Here is a 19701-nt window from a genome sequence, read left to right on the forward strand (position 1 = left end):
TCTTAACCTCTTTTCAGATGGAAAGAGATATTTTGTCCAGTAGCCAAAGGGAAATGCAGGCATCCTGGTGGAAAACAAGCTGTTTCAAAACCCTGGCTGCAAGCTACCCACACATCACAGTTGTCAGCCAGGCTGCACATGCATGGTTACAGGGAATAAAATAGAGGGGACCTTCTGTTCCTATTCAGAAAGGTCTCTACCCATTCACCTATACCAAAGCATCGTCGTCGGCTGCCAGTATTAATTTGTTCTCCTATGTGGGCTTACAGCCAGAGGAAGGCAAAATAAGTCTAATTCTATCCAGCAGGGACACTTGCAATGCAAATGTGAGCCCATATATTACAAAGCATTAAGGCAACCTGCTTCTATTATCACTTGGGGTAATTTTTGATTTAATTTATTCCTCTTTTTCTTCAATTAACGTCTGGGAAGAGAAGCCGGATATAAGTATGGGGAAAATCAAATACGAGAAACAACAGAACCTTTTTTTTTTTTTTCTTTTTCTTTTTTTTTCTTTTTTTTTTTTTTGACACTGTGCTTCCCATGTAATAGCAGATTATTTAAAGAGGAGCCTGGAATAATCCAGTTTAAGCAAAGCAGAGATCTCTCCTGAAGCCAAACTGTGTGTGGGTGTGCTCTTGTCAGGGCTCCCAGAAGAGGAGGGCAGGGAAGGCTGTTTGTCAGACCTCGCATGTTGCAGGAAATGTTGGTTATTCAGTAGCTGGCATGTTTCCTTGGCATGCCAATATGGAACTAGTGCTCTGGTGTATCAGGGAAGGGTGCATCCCTTTGGGAAAATTCTTGTATAACCTGAGTTCCTGCTTCTTTGTTGCCATAGAAGAAAAATCCAAGGAGATGCAGCTGGAAAAGGTGCACGCTGCAAAGGTCTTGCCCATGGGTTGGGAATGAGTCTTCACTCCTCTTCCTCTTCTTGCTGATCCACCTGTTTGCTGCAGGTCTGAGATGTGGTGGCGTGGCTTTGTGCCACTGGTGGGGGATTCTGTTGTAAGGGGTAGTCCTATCCTGTGATGTTTGGAGCCTGGCTTGAAGCCACCATGCAGTCGTAGAATCATAGTCCTGCTTGGTGCAGGCATAGCTCCTGCAGTTCGCTCAATATGAATCACAGCTTATTGTAACCTTTACAGAGAGTTACCCACATGCTCAGGTTTCTCTCAGTGTCTTTATGCAATTCAGCTTCTTAAAGTTCAGGAAGTTAAACATATATATATAAATCTTTTCATGATCTCACTTACTTTTATAATCTCCTCAAATAATTTTGTGGGGTTTTTCTTTTTTTTTTTTTTTTCTTCTCAGCATATTGCTCTTTGAAATTTCTATGGCAACAGAGTAGCTAAGAATATGTTAAGTAATAGTAATTTATGCGTTAAAGCCAGGCTATTATGATGCTTAGAAAAAGAATAAATTGATGATTAGCTCTTGAAACACCAGGGTTTCAATTGATGGATGCAAATGTGCAAGCATCATCTTTGTTATATGTCTATGGGTTTGATTTTTAATCTTTTTTCATGGCAATAATAGATGATGGTACATTATTTATAGAAAACTGCATATGCCCAAGTTCTACTCTGTGAAATCCATATTTGCACTGATTTGCAGTAAGGACCAGACCACTAATGATTAATTACATTCAGGAATACAAATTAAATTTCATATGGTGATAAATAAATTAAAACTGAACATAGCATTCGTTTTAAAACAGAAAAAAAAGTCTAGTTAGAAATTCATTTCCTAAACCTATGCGAATTATTGCAGATGATGAACAGAGCATGAAACCTCGGAGCCTGGGTAAATATTGATTGGCATGTCCGGGGTGTACTTCATATATTTACCCTCTGCTTCCCCTCTCCAAGGAGACCTTCCCTGGGTCAATTCTTTCCATCGATTTTGAGTCTGCCTACTCAGAAAATGATGCTGGTGCGAAGAGCACAAGAACAGCCATTGATTGCAAATGCATGTTATGATACTCTGCCTCCATGTTTGAAAGTCGGAAAATTTATTAATGGCGGCAGCTTTCTGATCTTCCCTTTTAAATATCTCAATCAAACAGCATTTTGCAGACTCCTGGATGTTGTCACTCTCTGCCAAGCGATACCTATTTTGCTTTCTCTTGTCCTTCCCCACAGACAGTGAAATCATTCCTCCTGACTGCCTGCGGCCCCGCTCCTTCACCGCCATCCGCCGGCCATCGCTGCGGCGGGAGACAGAGGACACGCGCCTCTCAGTCAGCCTGTGTGACCTCAACCTGCAGGAGGAGAGCTTCCACGTGACAGCCACCACCTGCCCCATCCCGCAGAACTCCCTCAATTCCCAGCACTCCCACCTTCTCCCCTCCCAGCTCGAGAGCGACCTCCGCTTCCACCACCTCCGGGGAGCCCATGTCAAAATCCTCGATGACCAAACTGTGGCTCGCCTGGAGCACGCCCGGGAGGAGAGGACTTTGGTTTTCACCAGCAGACCCCTTCGGATCAACGAGACCATTTTTGTCAAGATTAACAAGTCCAACGCTGCGCGCACGGGGACGCTGTCCTATGGGGTGACGTCCTGCGATCCCAGCACCCTTAGGCCCAGCGACCTCCCCTATAACCCCGAGTCCTTGGTTGACCGAAAGGAGTTCTGGGCCGTGTGCCGAGTCCTGGTGCCCCTCCAGAGTGGAGACATCCTGGGATTTATGGTGAATTCAGATGGCGAGCTGCACCTGAGTCACAACGGGGCCAGCACTGGCATGCAAGTCTGTGTGGACTCTTCGCAGCCCCTCTGGATGTTCTTTGGCTTACACGGTGCCGTCATGCAGATCCGTGTGCTCGGTAGGTCTCACCCCCCCTTTCTCAAAACCTTGCACACAGAACAGCCAGATGGGATCTGTTGTGGGTAAAGGTGGAAGGAATGGAAAAGCTGATGTCTCCCTTCCTATTCTAGGATCAAGTACAACTTTTTTCTTTTTTTTTTTTTTTAAAGGGAAAACACAGTAAAGGCATGTATGTAGCACATGGCTGTGACATACAAGACTTTGCACTTCTGTAGCATCTTTCATCTGATGATCTCAAAGCTCTGTTCAGATAATAAATTAAACCTCAGAGACCTCCACTGAGTATGGATGAGTCACTGTGGACCTAGGTGAAGCAAGGATGAAGGAGAGGTGGTTTATTCTGAGCTAATCTGGGGCATAGCCAGCAAGACAAACGACTGATTCCCTTTTCTGTGTGTTAGCTCTCTGACATGTCTGATTCCCAGAAAGAGTGGTCCCCTTGCTTTCTTCAGGCTCATATGTGAGAAGTAGGCTGGAAAGCAGAAAGAGAACCCTGTACTTTGTAATCGCAGAGATGTGCAGAGCATGGCGCTGAACAGTGCAACAGAAGAGGGATTTGTGCTCCAGCTTTAATTAAGGCAGCGTAACCCACTCGGTGTGGTGGGCATCTCAAGCTGGTCTCTTTCTCTTGATGTTTTTTACTTTACTTTTAAGCTCTCTTGGCCAAAATACTTTTTATTGAAATGCTGAAGTGTGGAGGGAAAGGCCTTGAAATAGCATTTGTTTAGGAACAAATTGACTGGTCCCCTTTGTGTGTAGATACAGAGCCATAGGCATAAGATGTTTTTGACCTTGAATTTTGAACATAATATGGATCTGCTGGTGTCAGTGCCAGAAAGCAGATGATGGTTTCTTAGAATGTGAAGTCCTTCTCTAACTGGAAATTATCCTTTCTTGTTTGTGCTCTTATATAGATTTAAATATATTTATGTTCTTTTTTTGTTTCAAAGCCCCTGAAAATCCCCTTTTACCAAGCAGAAAAGAAAAAAACAACCAAAGCATAACCAGCACCTCTTTTCTTAGGATTTATGGACAGTCTTTGAAGATAAATCATGATGAACACACATATGTCTGCAGGGTCCAGTTCACAGTCTAAACCACAGTCTGAACTGCCCTAAGTGATTTGCTTAAAGTTGACCATAGGCCTGTGCTGTGAGTGTTTTGTGGCCATTAACAGATCACAGATGACAAATGTAATACTGCAGTTTATTTCCAGGAGCCCAAGACTCAATCCCTGATAATTCAACCTGATGATATTTGTTGCGGGTACAGTACATAATCCATGGCTAGCTCTGCTCTCCACCAACACATCATTGTTATAATGGTAGGTGAAGTCAAACAGTAGGAAGATTAAATGCTTCTGTAGGTGTAAGAAGGAAAGCCTGCTCAGGTCATTGAGCTGCTGGTCAAACTAGTAATCAACCTGTACTTCCTTTCATATGAGATCACTAATGTGACCCATGTTCCCTTGACAATCTGCTGAGCTGGAAAAAATCCTTTCTACCTATATTTGTACGCACATAACAGATTTTTCCTGACCTCTGTCACAGGAGAAGCTGAAAATAAGGTATTGTTCTTATGTGGAATGTAAATGAAGAGAACTGAAATTGTTGACCTCACTCTGCTCAGTGATAGGATAAGACTTCACAGAATGTACAGCTTTAGCCACATCAGCATGGGCAGCAAGCTGCTGTCTCCCATTTAACAGCTATAGAATTGGAGTTTACCAATAACCTTTAATAAGTGTTAAAATACAAATCAAGTTTTTAAGGCCTATTTTTCCAGTGTAATAATTAATGCTGGAAGCAGTGCATTGCCAGTATCAGTATAGTGCTGCTGCACTCATGCTGTCCCAACACTGCATACCTCTGTACCTGCAGTAATTATGTAGATCATCAATATCCTGAGAAAAGGTGCAGAAAATAATGAACTACCATCTCTAGCTTTTGCAATGCTATTAGGGAGGTGATGTGCACTGTTTGCACTGCCATGGAACAGATTATGGCACTTGCCATAAAATCTGTCATTATGATAATAGAAAATGTAAGAGGAATATAAAGTATTCATCTTTCTAATGACAAGCTCAATCTCCAGAATGCAAACAAGAGTAATTTTGTGTGATCTACCTTTTGTAGTTTGATTTTTATCTCAAAGGAGAAGACATGTTTATAGTCATCTTTTCTAGCTTTAATGGAAAACGTGAAGTTCCATATCCTTGAAAGAAATGAGACAGAAATACTGCAAGAAGCATAATTGTACCAAAACTATCTGAAATAGCAGATGTCATTCTTATTCTGGGAGCATGCCATTAGAGCAATCAAAGCAGTGCTATGCAGTGTTAAAGGAACGTCCAACATAGAGCAATGTAAAATATAGCAAATGAAAATTGCTGTTTCTACTTCCTCTCTGTCTTTTCTGCTTTTCTGGGGAGGATGGAGAAGGTAGAAAGCACTACTACCACTACCACCACTCCTGCAGCTTTTTTTTTTTTTTTAATTATTTTTGTCCTTTTTGTCACCCTGCCATGGGGAAAAGAAATGAAACCCAACTACTGCTATAACACAGTGAGAGACCACAGTCATTTGTAGTGGGAGGTGGAAGGATGTCAGTTTGGTGCAAAGAAAATGTTAAAAGGCAGCTTGGCCACATGGAGGGAAGATAAATGGAAGAGGAGGGCACTTTAAGATAGCAGATAATAGTATAAGAAATATCAAGCTCCTTGCAAATGAAGAGGGACAAATTTAAATTAGATATACATGACGATAATTAACAACAGAAACCAACAATTGAAGGAGGCAGTAGATCTTTTTGTCAGGATTGGAAACCTTTCTAAATATTTAATTTGCGAAGTGCTGGTCTTGCTTCAGAAACTGTATGGATTATATATGTAGGACGCCCAAACCAAAACCCTGAACTTCAGGCATGTAGAAATGAATCCGATTTTGCACATCCTTTAGGAATTCCATTTGTTCTGATTTAGGTTACCTTCCTTCCTGCCTCCCTCCCTGCCTTCCTTCCTTCCTTCCTTCCTTCCTTCCTTCCTTCCTTCCTTCCTTCCTTCCTTCCTTCCTTCCTTCCTTCCTTCCTTCCTTCCTTCCTTCCTTCCTTCCTTCCTTCCTTCCTTCCTTCCTTCCTTCCTTCCTTCCTTCCTTCCTTCCTTCCTCCCTTCCTCCCTTCCTCCCTTCCTCCCTTCCTCCCTTCCTCCCTTCCTCCCTTCCTCCCTTCCTCCCTTCCTCCCTTCCTCCCTTCCTCCCTTCCTCCCTTCCTCCCTTCCTCCCTTCCTCCCTGCCTTCCTCCCTTCCTCCCTTCCTCTCTTCCTGCCTTCCTCCCTTCCTCCCTTCCTCCCTTCCTCCCTTCCTGCCTTTTTTTTCTTATTTCTTTTTTTCCAGGCATCATTTCCATACAGTAGACAAAACGAGCCTATTAAATTTGATTTACTGTTTTTAGCTTTTGCTGGTAAGCATTTCAGCTCTCACGCAGTTTTAGTGACAGCTTTGAAGAGCTGAAATGAACCAGCCTGGACACACTGGTCTGGTTTTGGTGGTGTAATTAATTTTTGAAGTTAAACTGATCGCCCCCATAAGGATTTACAGTGTATGACTCACGTCTGGAGGAGCTTTCACAGCAACGAGTTTATATATTTAGCATTTGGGGAGCCAAATGGTTGGGGATACTCTTTCATTTGCTTGTGTCTCAGAGTGAATCACCAGTATGTGAAACATCCTTCATCTTCTTTGTATTGTTTTTGTGTGTGTCTGTGTGTGTGTTTCCCATGTGAATTTCATCCTTTCCAGTTATATGGAAGTTCTCTTTTGAGCGATGAAATAACATGTTCCATCAGCAGTCATAGTGGTGAAGATGAGTTGCTACCTTATCTGTGTCTTTTCTGTCTGTGCTCCTCAATAACTCCAGCCCCACCACAAAAGCTGCCCAATACTGCAGCTCCCTGGATGTGTCCTTATGCAGGCTGAGAGCCTGTATTTGCTGTGCGTAGATCTGTGCTTATATCCGTGCTGGTAAATGCAGTTGTGTGTGGGCTAAGCTGTCCCACCTCCTGCACTGTGAGTGTTGAGATGGAGCTCCTACATAGCTGCCCATAGCAAGATATTTAGAAATTAATTGCCGCTGACATTTCTATCCTCTTTTCAGACTGGCTGAAATTTGGTCAGTGGGATCAAAACGGAAGGGGCAGGGGGGGAGAGCCGACCAGGGACTACTGATGGAACAGCTATGAATCCTTGGTTGCTCGGGATTCCCTGGAGCAGCAGTTGGCAAAGGATCAAAATGGGAGTAAGGGGGCTCAGGAGGGTACTGTAGAGTAAGTAGTGTGAAAAATGAGTGAAGAGAGTTACTAATTGATGCCTCCTGGAAAGTAGTCCACTTGTACTAATGCCTCTTCATAAACTTTCCTCTTGCGTGTGGTTTTATCTTTCGTTGCAAGCAGCCTTTGGCTTGGCTCTAGTGCTGTGTAGATCCCTCCATTCCTGTCTAGTTTTCTGTTTATTGCCTTAAAGGAGAATTAGCACAAAGGGAAGTTGTGCTAGAGTGGACCAGGGTGCTTTACACCTTGTATCTAGGAAAACTGCATGCTCACAGAGAGTTGTGTGCCATGAAATATTTGTCTTTTGTGATCCATGTCAGCCATCTGCTTGTGGCTTGTGCTATTCAGCACATAAACCCATGCTTTGCATGGGCAAGTCAAGCATGAGCACTGACCTGTGTACCGAGCTATCAGCCACATCTGGTAGAGGCTGGGGAGAACAAGCAGGCCTCCTCTTAGTGACAGCCTCTCCCTGTCTACACTTCCCTCCGTAACAGGGAAGGTGATTATCGCAACTGGGATAATAAACTGCTCCTGATGCAATGAGGTTTTCATAACAAGTGATGTATAGATCTCCCTTATCTCCTAATATATTTGTTTGCCTGCAGTGAATGTACAGGATACAGGATCATATACCAGCTCCTTTGAATTACTGCTCATGTCAGGAGATAAAATCTGCCTATTCTTTGAACTAACACTGGCAAGAGTTAGTTATTCTGGCTACCGAGAGAATGACACAGCAGACTAAACTCTTTCTTTTCCTTCTTTGTCAAATGCCTTTTCATGCAGCTGCGTGTCCCATAGAAATTCAGAACAGTGCTGGCTGAGGAAAGTGGAAATATTTATCTCCTGTGTGCATCTGCCACCCTATTTAGACATGTCCCTCCTGGCGGAGCGCAGAGCTTGGAGGAGCTGGGTTAGGCAGTGGTTTCCCTTTTGCTCACAGAACCACTTTTTCTGTGGTCTCTCAGTTACCCTGAGCCCAATGTCTTATGTGAGATGGAACGGAAAAGGCACAGTTTATGAACAAACAGGAGCCTTTCTGGTCAGAGTAATTAATACCTGTGCTCTTTTAGCTCCAGTTCTCCTTTTCATGCATCTTGTCTGCTTAATCCAGGCTCCTTTTTTGACTTCTCGTTGATCCAAGTATATGTCTGGGTGCTTCGTTGGGATAGACTGTGAGATGGAGCCCCTTAGAGGCTCGTTCACTTCAGCAAGATGCTCATTGCACGGTGCCCATGCCTGCGGGACTTTTCAGGATGAAGTGCTGAATAACTGCTGAACTTCACCCTTTGGGTCAGAAAAGACACCAGCTGGCTCGTACATTTGCCACGTGCTTTTTGCCTTCAGACAGCTCCTACTGTCTGGAGCTTTCATTTTTCGTTCTGAACTGCACTGTGGCTAATGGATGTGCTGGTGCCCTGCTGCCCTTCTGGATACAGCAAACAACAGCGTTCCAGTGAAGCCATAAAGCACACTCCATTTCTGATTCACAGGAAAGTCTAAACTCATGTTCTCTGTGATTTGGATCTAACTTTTATTTTCCCAAACTGTGGTTAAGTCTGACACACATCTGTAAACGTAAGTCTTACGGTTTTGTATGCAGAATCTACCAGGCTACCTATTTCTGGACATTCCCATAGCATAATGCAGAATTCCTTGTGTTTTCATAGGCTTGCAAAGAACAAATTGTAGTATTGTTCTGCTCAGAAATGTAGTATTGTTCTGTTCAGAATTAAAATCACCCAGGCAATACTGAAAGTAAAAACAACCATGGATCATCAACTGATGTCAGTCACCTGAGAGGTAGAGATGCACTGTGGTACAGAGGCCAGGCTCTGAGAGCATGGCTGGCCATGAACATTGAGCCCAAGGGGAAGGAAGCTCTGGTTTCTGGTAAATGCTGTATTGTTCCCATTGCCGTGGGAACATAACAACTGGCTGTGTAAATACACGTGTTTTATGGCATTCAAAAGTGATGGATATGATTACATCCTTCCCTAGCATTATTGTTGATCTTTAACTACCATGCGCTCAGGCAACTGCAGGTGCTTTGTTCCTTTGTTTCAGTATGATGTATTTAAAAGTCCCTCTTGGGCAAGACCTGGGTGGCCCTGTGGGACAGAATAGCTCTCCTGCAGCCTTAGCAGGAGGCAAGAAAATGTGATAATGTGCATAAATTTATATGGCTGCTCTTTGGAACGGAGCATGCTGCGGAGAGAGCTGTCATTTTAGCATTGAGACAATCACACTGAAACTGTGTTTGGTATTTGCAACTCACTCTATAGTTAACGGAGTATTTGCATTACTGAAAGCTAGTTACTGAAATAAAAAGTGGAATGATTTAGTCATTGCAAGGCTGGTCTTGCTAAGAGTCACCCCTTCATGGATGTACCACTGAAGAAATACTGAGGTGTCAAGTGAAAGGTGTTTGTCTGACATCTACCTGGTGACTTCAGACGTCAGTGCCTAAGAGAAAGAAACTTTGTCTTTCTGGGAAAGGGTGGGGGAAGAGCCCCAAGACACTTTGTTTGCCAATAGATTGCAAGGCCAAAAGAAGGCACGTTAGGTACAGTTCCACAGTTCCAGGTTCCTCATTGCATCTTCAGAATTGTTTTTTTCTCCTGTAATAAACAGAATAGCTTTGGAATTCCACCAAATATATCTACCTTTTTTTTTTTTTTTTCTTTTTTTTTTTTCCCCTGTAATGGAAGGTTGAATAGAGTATAAAATAATTTGGGAAAATTCTGTGCAGTTTGCATCTATGAGCAAAAAATATCAGATTTTCCATTAAAAAACAGTAAGGACAGAAACTGAGATCTCAGTCCTACTGGAGTCTTGCACATGATTGTTTACCAAGAGTGGTCTACGAAGCCAGAGATTTGTGGTAGATTAGATTAAGTGCAGCTGAGATGCTTCACAGGGTTGCTCTAATAACTTCTGTAATATGCCAGCTAACTCCCACTGCAGGAGCACAGGTGTTATGGGACAGACCCCCATCGTCAGATGTTTACATGAGCTGAGTACCCACAATTAAGCCAGATTTTTCAAAGAGCCTTGATCTTACCAAGGTAACAAATCCATGGCCCTGACACATGCACAGTGTTATATGTGAGAATGTATATTGAAGATGTTTTGAGATAGGGAAATTAGTTTAGCAGACAGGCTTAAAATCTGGTTCCTAACAAACAGAAATCAAACTGGGAGTTTTGTAAGTCAGCTAACTGAATGGGACTGTCAGGTGCCCAGTGCTCACTGGGCTAAAACATATGAGAAGTGCACATCTCTCTCGAGCACCTTTCAGAGTGCCAGCTGAAGACTGCAGCCAGATTTCAGCATCTCATCAAGTCATTTCCACTGTGTGCTGGGAGCACTGGAACCAGTGTATGGATGAAACAACATTGAAAATCAATACACTTCTGAAATAGTCATTAAGAGTCTAGACAGGTTGCCATTTACCTTTCATTGGCTGATAGATGCTTTTATAACTGGTTCACTGACTGACAGATACAGGATGGAGTTGACTGTGTTGTCATTATTTGAGTCACACGAATAGAAGTCCCTGTCTTTCTACTGCTTCTCTAACAGATGGATGCCAGATGAAGGAATGAGTTATGAACACCTTAAAAAGGTGAAGATTTGATTGCATCAGAGTAAATGCTCCTAAGCAGTTCAGAAGGGGATACAGACAGTGCATTGCTCCTAGCCACCTGGTGTTGTAGTGGTGGTTGTTGCATGATGTTTTCTCTGGGCCCACACAGTAAGAAGGTCAACATAATTGCCTTGCTATGAGGAAGAAATATAGAAATAATGTTTTTATAAATGAGTTAAGGAGGGTGTGTTAACTGACAATTTTTCATGTATTTTTAGAGAATATTGCCATTGTATCTGGCCTGTTTAACAACTTAAAAGCTTTCCTCAGACAGCTGCCTTCAAGAGATGAGCAAAAAAATGTCTCTGTTGGAAGTGGTGACAGCCCCAGGGGATATCCCCTGAGAGTGGAATGCAGTGTTCTGGGAAACCACCCTGTTCACCACAATAGACACAGGGAGCCAAAAGCATCTCTGAGGACTATAGCTGCTGTGTTTTGGTCTCAGTTAAGACCTTCTATAAAAGGGCAATAGTGGATATAGAGAACTGCTCTCACAAAAATCATAAATGCTGGATGGGATCCCAAGAGATTACCTACTTCACTTTCCTGTTCTTAAAGAGCTCTAGTGATGAAGATGCCATAATCTTTCTAGGAAGTCTGATTGCTTTATAGTGCTTTGCTATCTATATAATGCGTGACTTGAATGCCTTAGGATTCTAAACCCATGATTTCTTGTCTTTCGTGAGCTCTTTCATGAGCTTTCACAGAGAACAGATTGTTTCTGCCCTCATTCTAGCAGCCTATGAAAACTGTTATTGTCTTGAAATCATACAACATTTTATGTTGGAAGGGACCCCTGAGAGTTATCTAATCCAATGTCCTGCTCATAGCATGGCTAACTTCCAAGTGAGCACAAGACTCACCAGTTGAGTTTGGAGTATTTCCAGGAACAGAGGTACCACTGTGCCTTCAGGCCCCTGCTCCAGTGCTTAACCATCCTCGGTTGAGCCTGGATTGATGTGACCTTTTCATAACAAGATGGCATTGTTGATTTATTGTTATCTGGTGACCTCCAGCAGTCACCAGGCCTCTTTCTGCAAGACAACTGTATTTCTAATTGAACAGTCCAGTTCCCTGCCCTGTATTTTGGTAGTTGATTATCTCTGCTTAAGTGCTATGTCTTGCATTTGAGCCAATTGAATACCATCCTTTTTTTCCGCTGACCCTCGTTCTGGCTGGCAAGACCTTTTTGAATTACAAACTGCTAACGTACTGGCAGCCTTTCCCTGCACAATGCTGTGTATCCTATGGTCATACTCTCTTCCACTAAAAGTACAGTATTTCTTTCCTTTTGTGGGTGGACACAAATTAACTTAATACATCTCTCATGGAGCAATGACATGCTGCGGAGAGAGCTGTCATTTTAGCATTGAGACAATCACACTGAAACTGTGTTTGGTATTTGCAACTCACTCTATAGTTAACGGAGTATTTGCATTACTGAAAGCTAGTTACTGAAATAAAAAGTGGAATGATTTAGTCATTGCAAGGCTGGTCTTGCTAAGAGTCACCCCTTCATGGATGTACCACTGAAGAAATACTGAGGTGTCAAGTGAAAGGTGTTTGTCTGACATCTACCTGGTGACTTCAGACGTCAGTGCCTAAGAGAAAGAAACTTTGTCTTTCTGGGAAAGGGTGGGGGAAGAGCCCCAAGACACTTTGTTTGCCAATAGATTGCAAGGCCAAAAGAAGGCACGTTAGGTACAGTTCCACAGTTCCAGGTTCCTCATTGCATCTTCAGAATTGTTTTTTTCTCCTGTAATAAACAGAATAGCTTTGGAATTCCACCAAATATATCTACCTTTTTTTTTTTTTTTTCTTTTTTTTTTTTCCCCTGTAATGGAAGGTTGAATAGAGTATAAAATAATTTGGGAAAATTCTGTGCAGTTTGCATCTATGAGCAAGATTGCAGAGAAAGAGTCAGGCTGCGTTGGATTTTCCTAATGCTAGTGCAGCACAGATAAAACAGCAAATGGAATTGATTCAAGTCCTGCTTAAAGGTAATTCTAGTGTGTTCAGCATGTTTGGGATCAAGCACGAGGCAAGTTAGGAGCAGAGAAAAGTTATCTGGGAGCTTTACAGAATGTTTTAAGATCAGTAATTAAACTGATTTATTTACCATTTATTTTCTTCTAATCATGGTTCGAAAGCTTTTGGTGGGAGCTCCGTGCACACAATGAGCCTGTTTGGCCTTGTGCACAAGAATCTGGTTTTAGTTAAGCCAAGCTGGCCATGCTCATTCCACCCGGCACATGATGTCATTCCGTGCTGCTTGTCACGGTGTCTGCACACCATCCAGCAATATATTAACAGTGTGAGTAACGTGTCTTCTGCTGATTATTCTGTCACCAAGGGAAAAGCATGTCTTGTCTGGTAGGGAAACTGGGATTGTTTTAAACAAAGCTCTGTACTTACGCTGGAGAAAAGTCAAGAACTGCGCCTTGTATTAGGAGAAAGAGCTGGGAAGGTGTGTGCTGGCCTTAGGACTTGGGCAGGGCCATTTTGGGACTCAGACCAGCCACTCAGCCTGCAGTTCCTGCGCTGATGAGCTCTCCTCACCCTGCAGAAGGGCCATTTGCACTGCTGCCAGCATGCTCCATTGGTTCATATCTGCGGCACTTGGGGCACCTCCAAATTCTCCTATCAGGCCGGGAAAAAGTGCTCTTAAGAGGCTTTATTTTGCACTTAGTGAAATGACCACATTGGTGTTAGAGATGCAATGCACTGTGTGCCAGCTGAATGGAAGAAATGTCTCCAGGCTGCAGGCAGAAGAGGGAGAGCTTGAAAAAATTGTTCAGCTGTTCATTGCTGGCATTTGTTCTGTGTGCAGTGAAGGAGCTGAAATCTGTGCTCCTGCTGGGCCTGTTTACAGCGTGTTACCCACAGGGCAAGTTTTCTGCTACGGTCATCTGTCAGATTGGCAGGGAAGAGTCATTGCTAGTGGCTCTCATTAGAGGCTGCATCATTCTCTTTGCATATTTACTGAGATGAGCTTCAGCCTCAGCTTCCATCTGTGTATTAACAGAAGTGATTCTCTATAGCATCTCAAGTGGGAGAGCCCCAGAGCCTTTTAGAGGTTAATTGATTGTGCCTGTAAGCAGGCACTCCTCATTTGAAGAAGGGTGAAACTGAGGGTCTGAAGGCTGAAGCGCATTGCTTATTTTCCCATATGCAGACTTCAGAACAGATTTCAACCCAAACTTGCTCCACCTGCTTTCTGTACGCTTGAACTTCTCAATCTTAATCTGCTACAAAGGACAGGGGAATGTGTCATGTGCTGCTGCTGCATTCATGCTTTTTTGCACAATCCAGAGTTGACACTTAGGGTCCCCACTTCCTGAGATCGGTCCTCATTGGCTTGATAGTTCCCAGCAACAAGGAACAGAAGGACCTTTGCATGGGGTCCACAGGGTGTCCTTGGCCTTCTGCTGCCGCTTTTTCTCTGGAGAGTAGCCTCCAGCTCATCAAGGACATTGCAGATCCCAACCCTCTGTGTCTCTTGGCTCCTTATATGGTAACATGGAGAAGTCTTTGCATTTTAGCTCTGATTCCCAGCCCACAACACGAAACTTCAAAACTGCAGGGAAACTAGTTCTTACCACTAAGAAACCCTACCTTGGTTCATGTGTGTGCCACCGCCTCACCACTGCCATACTGAAGCCCAGGCTGTATCATTGCAATGAACCAAACCTTTGCAGCAACCAGAATTTTAAGCATTCCCATTTTTCTGTCTGCCCTAAATCAGTTTCTACCCAGATTTCTGTCCTCACCTGGTATCCCCCCCCTCTTACCCTAAGTCACCCTACAAAAAAGGCAGGGCAGTGAATGGAGCTAAGTTTTTCTGATTATCAAATGCTTGAATCTGTCTTTAGGAAGTCCTTGAGTGACTTAGCATGAATTCATGAGAGCCTGGGATATATTTTACTCTGGGTTAGCGCAGAGTGCTTTGACAAGGTGATATATTCTTGTGTTGGAGTCCAGCCTACCCTTCTGCAGGCTTTGTCCTTTACTGGCCACAAGCCCATCGCTGGGTATAGTGCTGTGCACACGTAGGAGCTTGAGACCATGGGGAAAGGAACTAAAGATTTGAGACAAAGGGCAGAAGCAAAGGCTTATGATGGTTAAAGGAACACCGGGTAGTTTCAGGGACTGTGGAAGCCTCTTGTCTTCTGCTAGTTGCTAGCATATGAAAAGGTGTGAAAGGTCTTGTTTTCTTGGTTTTCTTTTTTTCCCTAGATTTCAATCTGATGAGTCACGAGAGCTGGTCAGCACTGAGAGTTGCACCCCTACCGCTTATCCCCAGGGCCTGGTCAGACTCAAGTGTTTAAAAGTCACTGTGGCTTTGTTTTCTCATGGCACAGGTTCCACCATACTGGCCGAGCGGCTGGGGCCGTCCACACCGAGCTCACCCACATCAACGCCCAATTCCCCCACCGTCCTCTGCAGTGGTGTTTCTGACCCCATACTGTCTACGTGTGGCTCTGGCCCACTCTGCAGCTCCATCAGTGGTAAGTGTGGTGAGATACCTCTGTTCTCTCCTCTGTCTCTCTTCACAGTCTTGTGGTTGTCTCTCGGAATGGATTTAAAAACACAGTAAGCAACGGAGGCTCTTGTCTGCTCCCTTGGGGAGGGAGGGTGAGCCTATGCAGAGTCTATTTTCAGTCTGACTTACGTGGAAGCTGCTGAGATGCCTAGACAGCAATATTTCTCTTACCCTTTTCATCATGAAAGGTCCCAGAGGACACAGCAAAGTTTCTGTTCTGTGCATTGGTCCTGTGACGCACAGTGGAGAACTCTGTGGCAGTGGTGTTGCACACTGACTTAGGCTGGAGCTACAAATATGCTTAATACCCCTCCTTCCTTCTCCACACACCTAGACCCAAAAAAGGCAGTAACAATATTCCTAATATTCCAGTGAGATTTAGATAAATGAAGTACAAATTATAGGATGTTCTGTTAAATTTCTAGAATGCCAGGGATCTACACGATCCCAAAGCTATGTAATTTACCAAGTCTTGTCACTGTTGTCTTAACCAAGGTATTTTTTCTCTGATGGTACCATTTGAATCTTTTGGGGCAAATAGAAATTCTCTCATTATCCTGCCACTTCATCTGGCTTGGCAGGGAGTCTTCACCACATTTATGTTGCAAGCACAATTACTGCAACCCTTATGGCTCTTGCAGCAGTGTGCCTGCTATGAGCTAAATGCTGCCCATGCCAGCACCACCCCACCCCTGTCCTGGAGGACCCACATGGAGGGAATTTGTCTCCAGGCACTGTAGACCCATATCCCTAGATCAGCCTTAGAGATGAAGCACTACTTGTCTTGGGAGCTGCTGCCACCTGTCCTCCTCTTTTTCAAAGCAGATGGTTTGCTCCACCCCTTCTCATTTTTTCCTCCTTCGTTAATGTTTAGACAGAGGTTTGAAAACGTGAAAATGCTCTTTGTCCCAAATGCTCAGGAACAGCTGTTTCTTGGTTTGTTCTTTGTGGGTGGCAGATCTCAACAGATGCTACCTCATTGCTGCACTGAGTCTTGGCATGTGAACCAGGGCTCAGTGACCAGCAGATTGCAGGAAGGAGCCCCTGATCCTGGAGGACAGCTGAACCATGATATGCTGCTAGGGCACAGTCCCACCCTCTGCTGCTGGCTCTGGGGCAATTACTGTGGGATGTCAGGAAGCCTTTTAAGCAGCATAAGTGACCGTGTTCTTTGTCTTTCAGGCACAGCTCCCAACTCTCCCGTCAGCTTGCCTGAGTCGCCCATCTCCCCATCCGTCTCAGGGCCCTGGGGAGATGAATGTACCATCTGCTATGAGAACATGGTAGACACAGTCATTTACTCCTGTGGACACATGTGTCTCTGCTATTCATGTGGTCTGAAGCTCAAGAAGATGGCCAACGCTTGCTGTCCCATTTGCAGACGGGCCATCAAAGATATCATCAAAACATACCGCAGCACTTAGAGCAACAGCAACTGCTGTGATGGGACTAGGGAGGTGGAGAGGTGGCTGTGAAGTATCAGAGATCTTGGTCTCTATTCATCACCTGGGGATTTGAAAACCATCACCCACCACCACTCCTGATCCTCCACTTCCATGGACAAGAGATGAGACCAGCTTAGATGCTACTCTTCTACTCTCCTGGGGCTGAACTCCAGTGCATCAGGGAAATCACCATGGACTGCTTCCCCCCTGTGGATTTTAAACTTTCTCCCAAAAACAAACAAACAAAAAAACAGCTGGAGCAAGCATCCCTTTTCTACATCATGCACAGAGGAGGGGAATCTCCAATGTTTAGCACGGACAGCAAGAGATAAAAGGTTCAGTGCTGCACATCTCCTTCTGGAGCCATCCTGCTGCAAAGAATACCTTGGTGGAAGGGGAGAAACAAGCAGTGTGTTTCGATTTACAACTGGCCCCTTAAAAAGTGTGGCATGAGGCAAGCATGCACCCAGCAGAGGAGCACATCTGCAGTAGAAATGCAGGAGTAATGAGGACTTTTAAAGAAAATCCTCTCTGTGTCCATCGCGGCAGCACCTCCAGGGGAGCAGCACCATGGCTGTTGTGCTGCCTTCTTGCAGTTCCTCATTCATGGTGGGTTTGGCAGCAAACACTGGACTCTCCCTCCCAGCAGCGTCCAGCCACCTCCTGGCACCATCCTGTTGCATGACAAGCATCTCTCACACCCCCTCACCACCAATTTGCTGTGGCTTGTCCTGAATGGTCTTCACGCAACACAGAGAATCCAGCAGCATCTCTGCCTCCATGGCCTGCAGGAGGGGAAGATGCACCTCCCTCGCCTTTCCTCCCCTTGTCATCCAGACAGCAATTCTGAAGGAAAATAGAAAAATGAAGGAAAAAAAACAACCCAAAAATACAAAAAAACAAAACAAAACAAAAACCTAACCCCACTGGGGAAGAATGTACAAACCCACATGTCTGCGGGTCTCATTTACTGGTAACTTTATCACTGTGCTTTAAGACAAAAACAGCCAGGTGGTACTTTTAGCCCTTTACAGCCAGCCCGCCGGCAGGACATGGCTGTCCTTATGTGTTAGAGGGGGGAAGAAGAAAATAATTATAGCTTGAGGGGTTTGGTTTATTTAAATAACCCCCTTGCCCTCACTGGGAACCCCACTGTCCCTATAGTGGGTGCCATGATGACCGTGGTACTGTCATAGCTGCTGGCCTGGCAAAGAGCTGCAGGGTCTTGGGCCATGCTCAGCTACAGCAGGTGCTCCCCAGCTGTCCTGGCCCCATCCTGGTGCCTCTGGGAGGAAGCAGCAGCACTGGGCCCTGAGGGGTGGTCGGGGCTGGGGTGGGGTCGCAGCCTTCACCCTGCCTCGTTGCCACCAGGCCAGGGAATGCCATGGGGCTGCACTCATCCTGCTGAGCCTTTTGCTATCGTGGCCACCACAAGTATGGTGGGTGAAGGTTCCGGAAAACATGGCCTCACCCTGACCCTTCAAGGAAATCAAAGGAGATGCTAAGAGCTGGAGAGTGCTCTGTAAAGCCTTTCTCTAAAGGCACCGCCATCTCTGCAGCCTCCTGCAGGGGCCTGCAGCCACCCCCAGCATGCCTGGTGGGCACTCCGTAACTTGAACACTGATCTTCTGGTTACAGGGATTTACACCATTTCTTTGCACACCTCTCACATCCACCCCTAACCCAGGGGCCCTGCTTGGACAGGGGTGGGAGGAAGCGGTTGCGGCCTCCATGCCAGGAGCATGGCCAGCGCGTGGGCACAGAGCCAGCCTCCAGGACCAGCAAAGGTGGGGAATCTGTGTCAGTGCTTAAACACACCCCAAAATTTCAGAAAGGAAGAACCCAAGAGGTAGGAATGTGTCCGTGAATCAGTGGATGTGGGGAAATGTGCAATAAGCAGCCTCCCAGGCCTTCACCAAGCCACTGGGACCGGTTCCCTCCCGCACAGGGCAAGCCAATGGGTACGTTTTATTTTTCAAGAAACTATCTATGGGTACCAGTGCAGTGGTGTGAATTCCCTTTTCACCTTTTGAATTCAGAGTGTTTTAATATATTAACTGTGTTGTTTGTTTTACTGTGGACCAAAGTCTAGAAGTTAGCAGAAACCGAAAGCTCCCCCAGCATCTGAGCTCAAAATTTGGGGTTCAGTCCTGCTCCCAGCATCAGCTGGCTCCAGTTGTGAGCAGGGAGGAGAGCAAGGCTCTCTGCAGGGAGAAAAAAAACAGCAAAAGCAGTAACAACAACAGTCCTAACCTTTTGTTTTGTTTGAATTGTGTAGGCTCCCACGTACCTCTGTGTTCTTGTGTCATTTGCATTTCATTGCTTTACTTTAAGATGTTTTGTGTTCTGTTTGAAGAGAAGAATAACTCATTGTGAAAAATTGGGTAACTGTGATTGTGAATAAAGCTGATTTAGGTATCCTGCAGTACCGTGACCAGCTGAGTATTTGCCATCTCCACAAGTGTGGAGCAAAACACGATGGGCAGGGCAGAAGCAAGCGGTTGAGGTAAGCAATGGTGGCATGAAAGCTGCTTTTTTGGAGTGAGCCAGGGGGAGAGCAGTCAGGCTTTCCTTCGGTGCTGAAGGATGAGACAGTGTATAGAGCTGGATGATGAGGATGATGAACAGGCCCTTGACGGGCTTCATATCTACCTAAGTGATAAAAGAAGACACAAAATTAAAAGTATGGACTAAGGGCATTCCTCCCGAGCATCTTCCCTGGTGCACCAAACCAAGTCTGAGTGTGCCTGTGCTGTAACTCCAAGCATTGTGCCCAGCTCCTGTTTTCCCAGGAACAGGAGGACCTCTAGTGGGTCTCAGAAGCCCTTTTCATTCATGGTGACATGGGACATCCCCTTAAGGTGGGAGCTGCGCGCAACAGACTGCCACTACATACTGGGGACACTGGCTTTG

At 44.9% G+C, this 19701-nt stretch overlaps 1 protein-coding gene across 6 annotated transcripts in view; it reads left to right on the top strand.

Moving 5' to 3' along the window:
• NEURL1 (neuralized E3 ubiquitin protein ligase 1) overlaps positions 1–19536 on the top strand; it is a 147815-nt gene extending 128279 nt beyond the window's left edge. For 2 of the 6 annotated variants that reach the window (XM_048946839.1, XM_048946840.1), the window contains exons 4-6: positions 2145–2825; positions 15162–15308; positions 16526–19343. In XM_048946839.1, coding sequence (XP_048802796.1) covers positions 2145–2825; positions 15162–15308; positions 16526–16767 — 1070 coding nt within the window. In that variant the 3' untranslated portion in view covers positions 16768–19343. Of the gene's footprint in view, positions 1–2144; positions 2826–15161; positions 15309–16525 lie in introns of all 6 variants that reach the window. The other 4 variants (XM_048946835.1, XM_048946838.1, XM_048946836.1 and 1 more) reach the window with 3 other exon arrangements.
• The last annotated feature ends 165 nt before the right edge of the window (positions 19537–19701 follow it).

This window comes from Lagopus muta, chromosome 5 (assembly GCF_023343835.1).
Source record: "Lagopus muta isolate bLagMut1 chromosome 5, bLagMut1 primary, whole genome shotgun sequence".
NCBI lineage: Eukaryota > Metazoa > Chordata > Aves > Galliformes > Phasianidae > Lagopus > Lagopus muta.